This window comes from Mustela putorius, unplaced genomic scaffold, assembly GCF_011764305.1.
Source record: "Mustela putorius furo isolate JIRA1106 unplaced genomic scaffold, ASM1176430v1.1 tig00000228_pilon_pilon_pilon, whole genome shotgun sequence".
NCBI classification, from domain to species: Eukaryota; Metazoa; Chordata; class Mammalia; order Carnivora; family Mustelidae; genus Mustela; species Mustela putorius.
The window spans coordinates 30,339,951-30,347,950 of record NW_025421322.1 but is presented as its reverse complement, the minus strand read 5'-3'; the positions used below and the strand labels follow the sequence as shown (position 1 = coordinate 30,347,950).

Genomic DNA, 8,000 nt, shown 5'->3' with positions numbered 1-8,000 from the left:
CTCTCTCTCCCGCTGTCCTGCATTATTTTCCCTCATAGCATTAGTCCCTCCAGACACATCAGACATTTGCTTAGTGATTGCCCCTTTCCCACCTCCCAGGCCAGCATTTTGTTTGGGTTCCCAGCTGTGTCCCCGGGGCCTAGAACAGTGCCGGCACTTAGGAGGCTCTCCACAAATATCTGTTGACGGCCGAAAGCTGTGAATGTCCACGCTGTCACCGACCCCGCCGCGAGGTGGGCCAGCCGGGCGTTGGCATCATTCCGTAGCACAGGGATGGGGGAAGCGGACCCAGGGCAGGACCCTACTGGCCTGGAAGGTCGGGAGGCTGCGGCTGAAGCCGGAGACCGGTCCTACAGGCTGTGACCTTGGGCCAGCCCTGCGCCTCCTGGGGCTGGGGTTTCCTGGTCTGGGTCAGGGGGGCGTCGAGCAGCCCCCGGCCCCAGCCTCGGCAGCGCGCCCCACGCACGGGCTCACCCGGCGGCGGTGACTCGCCCAAGGTCACCGCTCCGCGGCCCCCCGACCCCCGGCCCCCGCAGCGCGTTTTGGGGTGGGGGCCGGCGCGGGGCGGTCCCGGGGCGCCGCGCGCGCTGACGCTGGGCCCCGCGATGCGGCGGGGACGGGGCGCGGGAGGGAGGCGGCGTCGGCGAGCGTCCTCCTTTTGTGCGAGCGCCGGCGGCTCGGCTTCTCGAAGGTAAACAGCGTTTCCTCTTCCTCCTCGAGGCGTCTCTTCCTTTTATAGTTATTTCTCGCCTGGCACTGGCCGGGGCCGCTGCTGCCGCTGCGACTGCTGCCGCCGCGGCGGGGGCCGCTCGCGAACCTGTGGCGGTGACGTGAGACCCGCCAACCCGGAAACGGCGGCGGCGGCACCCGAGGCTCCGAGGCTCCTGCGCTCCAGCGCCCGCGGCCGCGCTGCCCTCGCCGCTCGCCGGGCCGCCAGGTACGTGCCCGGGGCCCCGCCGCGCCGCTGCCCGGGCAGCCAGGCTCGCCCGCGCGCCCCCGGAGCCGCCTGCGCCCGGCGCGGGTGCGGGTGCGGGTGCGGGTGCGGGCGCGGGGCGCGCGCGACGGGTGCGGGGATGGGGGTGCGGGCCGGGCGGGCGGCGGCGGGAGAGGGGGCGCCGCAGGGGCGGGGGCGGCGCGGGGGGCACCCGAGGACGCGGCGCGGGTTGGGGGGAGGGCGGCGGGGCGCGGGGGGCGCACACGCCGCGGGGCCGCCGCCCGGGTCCACGCCGCTGCGGGGAGCGCGCGGGGCGGGGGGGCCCGCGCCGGGAGCGAGGGGGCGCTCGGGGTGGCTCCCCACCCTCCCCCGAAACCCCTCCTGCGGGCCAGGTGAGGGCGCTGGGTCCAGCCCCGGCGCAGTTGCAGCCCCCAGCCCACTTGCATGGGGGGCTGGAAGGCCGGTCGCCTCGAATAGAGGAACTAGAGGGGGTGAGCAAAATCTCCATTGGTCTTAAGACTTCCTCCTGGGGTAACCACCCGCCTGTGTTTAAAGAGCACTTCCTCTTTGCCCTTTATCTTTTCATCATCTTTTTTTCTTCTTTTTTTTTTTTTTAATGGAAGTTCAGTGCAACCGGGTGGACGCTCTTGCAGCCTGCAGGGCTTCCCTGGGGCACGGTCACACACAGCGGGTCTCGAACCTGTGTGTCCTGGGTTGAGGGTAGGAAGAAGGAGGAACCCGGACTTCTCTCGTGGGAGTCCCGGGGCGGGGGTGGTGTGGGGGGCGGCTTTGATCCCCGCCCTGCTGCAAGAAATGGAGCCGATGGGGGAGGGGTTGAGCGGGCAGGAGGCCCCGCTGGGGAGTATCACGTGGACTTTGCACCTATGTTTAATTCCTGGCCCTGCCACCTTACAAGCTGTGTGACCTTGGACAAATCGCTTACCCTCTCTGAGTCTTAGCTGGCTGGCTGGGAAGTGGGTGCTTTGAGTAAGGCCTAGAGAAAGTGAGCGTGGACTTCCTGGCCTGGAGGGGGCGCAGTCATGGGAGGGGTCATTGCCACTGTCTCCCCTCCAATTCCTGCCCCTGTCTCCCCCCCCCTCCAATTCCTGCCCTCCCCTCCCCCCACCTAGAAGGGGGTCCCTGGGCACATGGGAGGCTCCGGGTAGATATTTGTGAAATGAAGAGCTGGGTCGTGAATTTTAAGACGTGAGTGGGGGTAGGTCTGCATATTGGCATCCTTGCCCAGTAACAGCCGTCCTGCAATCCCCAGAGAGCCACATTTTGCCACCTGGGATCTGTGTAATCCATCCCTTCCCCGGAGGAGGATTATCTTGTGAAAATATTGATTCCTTGTGAAAAGGAGCTTAAAATCTGACTTTGAGCCTCTCCTATTCTTGAAATAGGAAATGTGGAAATGAAAGGGAAGCATCATTCTGATTGTCCGAGGAGGGTTGCCAGAGCTAACAGCTGGGCGGCCCCCGACTTGGGGTTCCTGGTAAACACGGAGGAAGCCGATGAGAGGTGGTTTTCTTCCTTGGTGGGGCATGTGGCAGCGGTCAGCTGGCCTGAGTTTTCTTCCCAGGGGAGGCACGTTGGAATTTGCATTTTGCAGATCTTGCTGGACTTTTGGGGTAGGGAGGAGCAGTGCGGGCGCTGAAGGAGACCAGGGAGGGTTAGGGCGCAGGGGGACCTGGAAATGGCCTTCACATAAAGGCCGGGTATGGGTTTCTGCACCTCACTTTGGGAGATTTTTCAGGTGATTCTGCTTTCTTTGACAGCCGGCCCTTCTCCCTCCGCTCCCAAAGCCTTCGCGCTGCTCTTAGGATCTTAGCTATGGCTTTTTTCCGCCGAGGTGAGCCTGGGTGCGCCTATCATTGCCAGAGGCAGGAGCAGGCGCTTTCTTGCAGCAGCCTGGTGCCGTTTGAACACGGGCAGATTCATTTTTAAGACGTGGGGTGCTCACGGTTACCTGTCACAGAGAGGTTTTATTCTTACTTTGCAAGACTTCGCGAGGGTGTGGGACTTGGGCCTGGACCCTCATCCAGGAGGCAGCTGACTCAGGATCCCTGCCCGTCTTCCATCCACAGCGCGCTCTCCCTTTCTTCTGTGGGCTCTGCTCCCTTCTGAATGGCCTTTGTGTTTCCCCTGGCACCCGGCAGGCTGTCTGGCATGTGCTTGGGTACACGGTACACGTTTTGTGACAAACGAACAAAAGAGGGATGGTTTCCTCCTTGCTCTCTACGGAGGTACATTCGGTCTCCACCTCAAGGTCAGGGCACTGGCCTGTCGGTGACCTTGAGATTGTTCCCTGGCAGTTCCTGCCAAGTGCATTTTGATGGCCTGTTCTGGAATCCCAGTCTGACAGCTCTGGCTTCAGGATCCAGACCGTGGCAGGAGGGACTCTATAGAGACACCGGTGTCCCGTGGTCTTGTGCTGAGTGAGCCACCTCCTTGTTTGAGGAGACCCCCGTCTCGTGGCTTCGGCAGCCTAGGACTTGGCCGTCTTCAGGGAAAGCATGTCCCAGTGAGCGCTGTGGAGGCAGTGTTGTGTCAGTGACGAATCAGATTTAAAACGGGTCCACGGTAGCTACACCCTGGTCCGGCAGCCTTAGGGAGGTTGCTACACTCCTGGGACCCCCCCCTTCCTCACCCGCGAATGGGTGAAATCATCCCTGCTCCAGCCAGTCCACTTCCACAGGCTCCTGAGTAAGAGGGCAAGACCCAAAACCACACGTGCACTTTTGCCCCTTACTGCCCCATCGGCCTGTCAGCAAGGGTCAGAGCCTCAGTGTTCTCATCTGTTAAGTGGGACCGTTCAGCTGCATGGCAGTTCTCATCTGTTTCCTCAGCTGGAGCCTCTCAAAGGCCAGACCCATTTCTCTGTTTCAACTTGACTTGGAGCTTCTCCAGAGAAGTAAACTGAGGCCGGAGTGGGGGAGGCAGACTGGCTGATTTTATTCTTTTTCACCTTCCCTGTCTGGGACACTTGATACATGCCCGATGATTGTTAAGATGGTGTTTCTCATCCATTTCCGAGGGCAAAGGTCTTTTTCTCCCCAACTCGCTCGTAAAGTTAACTCTTGATGTGCTCCTGGCCCTCACTTCCTGTGTTCTCACCACCTTCGCAGGGACGCCTTCCAGCTCTCACAGCAACACCCGAGTGCCTGTGATTCTCAGAGGGGCAAAGGTCCTGTTTTGGGAATGAAGTATTTGATGGTCTGAAAAGGAGTAGCCAGCCCCACCAGGTTGAAAGAAAGAGTAACTTTGTAGCCAAGAGCGCATGATATTAAGGGCAATTCTACTTTTCCCGTCCTTTTCTGCTGGTGGCGGCGAGTGGGTATGGCCTGAGAGCCCATACTGCCTGGGTTCGCATCCTGGTTCTGCTGCTTACTAGCTCTGCAATTTTGAGCAAGGTTTGTCCTCTCTCTCGGGGCCTCCTTCAGCGTGGACATGAGTGTTGTCGTGAAGAACAGCTCTGACATCTCGCATGTGGGTTCCTCTCTCCCCTCCCTAGGGCTCTTTCCATCCCGACCCCTGTCCCACGGTCCCAACCCTCTACTGTTCCCCTGGGAGTTGAGCCCTGGGCTCGCAGCAACTTCCCAGATTCCAGTTCAAGGTTCCATGCTTTCCAGAACCCATGTTGACTGGCCGTCATATGGTGCTTCCACTGAATGGGAAGATAATTGTACCAGAGCTTGTCAAGAAGAGTAAATCGGGGAGTCACTGAGTTTACGTTCGTCCCATTGATTTTTTTTTCTCTCCTTTCCAAAGACTTACTAGCTGCCATCTGCTCCGAGGGAAGGAGACATCATGTTCATAAATATATAAATAATCGAAGTCAACGAGGAGATTTGTTTAAAGAAGTGTGGCTGAGAGTGATTTTAATAAATATTTAAGATGATCTGATACCATTAGAGGCATTGCAGGGTTTATTAAAAAACTGGAAACGTGTTTTGGAAAAGTTTCTTTTCTTTCCAAGTTGAATAAATGTCAAGAGTAGGGAATGAAGGAGAAGCACTTTCTGAGCACGGACTCAGGGCCCATGAGGGGCAGGTGGCCTGCCCATCTGCTTGTGTCTGTTGGGGACATTGGCAGCTGGGCAACCATCTGTTTATAGGGGCTGATGAGGGTGGCGGTAGCCATCTACGGAGCCGAGGGTAAGGGACCTCAACATTTTGGAGAGCTGCTGGAGCTTCCTGGAGACTCGGGGAGGTGGGGGTGGGGAGCCAGTAGGTAACACATGCCAGGAATCACCCTAGGGCCTGTACATTTCAGATCCTGTTTTGAGAATCTGTGGCAGTCTTCTAGAAGGTTCCTAAGATAAATCTCTTTTGGGTAATGACAGGGTCCATTTTAGAGAGTCCTACTAAGGCCCATAAGTTGGGAGGCTTCTAGGTGGTCAAAGCAAGGGATGTGGGGTGGGGGCAAGCCAGAGCCAGGGAGCATCTTGGAACAGTGCTCCCCAACTTGGAGTGTGCCCCCCGATCACTTGGGGTTCCTTTGCAGATTCTGAGTCAGAAGTTGGGGTGCGCTGAGATTCTGCATTCCTTATGCTTTCCCATGGGAAGCTCTGGTCCGCGGACCGCACTTTGAGTCGGGAGGGCATGAAGGCCCCGACCCCCTCATTCACTCAGGACCTGGACTGACCTGAGTGTGCATCTGAGTGTGACACCCGAGGGCCCAAAGGCCACCGATGGTTCAGTTAGTGGAAGAGGCGTCCATGCCCGTAAGACCTACGATTAGTGAGATGGGGGCCTAGAACAGAGGCCAGTGAGAACACAGAGCGGTGGCAAGGCGAGAGCCCTCCTTTGTCTACCACAAGACCTCTGTCCTCAGAACAGCGCGAGTGCAACAGGTCTTCACACGTGGTTTGGGCTGGGAGGACTGAGCAGGAAGCTCATGCTCAGAGCATCGGCGTGTAAGCCTCTAGTACTCTGAATTTAGCGGGTGAGGGAACTGGGACCCAGAAGGGGAAGCATCTTGCCCAAGAGGCCAGATCAGGCCTGGAACCCGGGTCCTAGCTGGGCCTCTCTGCATGGCTTCACAGTGGCTGCCCCTGGGCGTCTTGGGGTGGTCCCCAGTGCAAAGCAGCCGCAACCCAGGGGCTGGTGCCTGCTGGGTGTCCTGTTACAGCTCGGGGTATCTGTGCTGGTGACCTTTCTTCAGCAGAGGACTAAGCACGTAAACCCTCAGTGGAAAAGAAGGCCTGAGGTGGGAAAAGTGACAGTGTCAAGTTCACAAGTGCTCAGAGGCTGATGGCCTGTGTGACCCCCACCCAGCATCTTCAGGTGTGGGGAGTACCGTGGGGTGCATTGACGTGGAGGAATCCAGGATGGGAGGGGGCTTGGGCAGCAGTGCCTTTGCTCCTCGCTTCAGAGAGGTTCTGGGATTGGCTCTGTCTGGCCACTTGGAGCTCTTTGGAATTTAAACCCAGAGCCCACTCACCAGACCCCGTTGCCCCATGGAGCTCCAGGAGCCCCAGGAGCCCCAGGCCTGCTGCTCAGCATTGGCGTGACCTTGGGCCAGACCGGCCCCTTGGTGGGCCAGGGCTGTCAGGGCTGAAGCTGGACTGACAACGGCCAGCTCTCTGGGTGGTTTGAAGGACTCAATAGGGCAGTGTGCAGGAGAGCTGCTAGCCAGCCCCTGGCAGAAACCCTCCCCGAAGGTCCCCCTTCCCCAGGACCTCAACAGGTGAGTGAGGACTGATCTATCCAGTGCCAGTGCCAGCAGGGCCATCCTCTTGGCAGAGGTGCGAGGTATGGATTTGATGGGAGGTGGGTGTTTCTTCAAGATAACATCGCCCAGCCGCGGCGGCTTTACGGAAAACCAGAGGCTATGGTTGGCCTCTCTTGGAGTCTCCCTTGATAGGGGACACTGGCAGAACAGGGCAGCTGGGGCCAGCCGTGTCTCGGTCGCCCCCGGCGCCTGAGCCGTGCAGTCTGGCAGGTTGCACAACCCCTTCGGGCATCCCCATGCCTGCTTTGCCGCTTCGTTGTGGCTCTTGCATCAGGAGAGGTCTGAGTGTGGCTGGCTCAGGGCCTGACGGCTGAGAGGTGCTCTAGAGTTCAAGGCCGCGATCCACATAGCCTCGGGGACTGGGGCTCTGGGAGAGGAGCCCGCCTACCAGTGGAGGCTTTTCCTGCGAGTCCCTGCAGGGCCCCAGCTGTGCTCAAAACCAGAGTTGAAGTAGAATGCAGAAGACAATGTGGAAGTGAAACTCGGTCGGTAACATCCTAAAATGTCTGCTCTGCTCCCCGGAACTCTGGCTTTGTGTATGCTCTGAGCCCCAAGGCACCAGACGCCAGGCCGTGTGCCCAAGATCACAGGAGCCTGTGAGTGGAAGCTGAGTGGTCTTCTCCGGTCCTTTCTGAGCGTGTCTTCACTGTCAGTGTTCAGCTTGTCACAGAGAAGCTGGGTGTATCCTGTTCTTCAGTGACTCTCACTAAGTGAGCACCTACTGTGTGCTGGGCCTGGTGAGGGGTCTGTGTGGGGATACACAGTGTGGGTCTCTCTGCCACCCACACAAGGCCCTAAGGGTCTGTGCAGTTTGAGAAGGAAGGTTTTATTCCCTCGGGCTACCCCAGGCCCAGCCTCCTGCCTCACCCCTCCCTCGGCCCATTCTTGTAACCCAGGAACTGGAGATGCTCTCTGGCTGGGTTTGGGGACAGGATAGCAGGGAGAGTCCTTTGCAACCCTTTGTGCAGGCTTTTATGGCCCAGGCCAAAGCCTCCCTGATCGTAGGGGTCCCATGAGCACCATGTGGTAGGTTTTGTAATTTTGTTTTGTGTCCATGTCCCCTGGAATGATAACAACTTCCCCTGTTGAGCATGGACAACGTGTATTTGCATATTTTATTTCTTACGGTCATAGGATCTGTGTGAGGCAGGTCGCGTTGTCCCCATCTCACAGGTGAGGACGGCGAGAAACTCAGAGCTCGAAGGAAAACGTAGCCCGCCAGCTGGAGTGCCCCCCTGCTATTCTGACTACCTCCTTCAAGTGAACCTCGGCCGTCACTCCAAAACCGTCCGTAGGGAGCTGTCTGCAAAGAGTAGCCACGCAGCTGCTC

At 58.7% G+C, this 8,000-nt stretch overlaps 1 protein-coding gene across 1 annotated transcript in view; it reads left to right on the top strand.

The window, feature by feature from the left end:
- Positions 1 to 340: 340 nt before the first annotated feature.
- Positions 341 to 8,000, top strand: part of CYRIB (CYFIP related Rac1 interactor B) — a 145,001-nt gene continuing 137,341 nt past the window's right edge. The window contains exon 1 of the mRNA XM_045078127.1: positions 341 to 691. Within this exon, the coding sequence (XP_044934062.1) occupies positions 606 to 691 (86 nt within the window). The 5' untranslated portion in view covers positions 341 to 605. The remainder of the gene's footprint in view (positions 692 to 8,000) is intronic.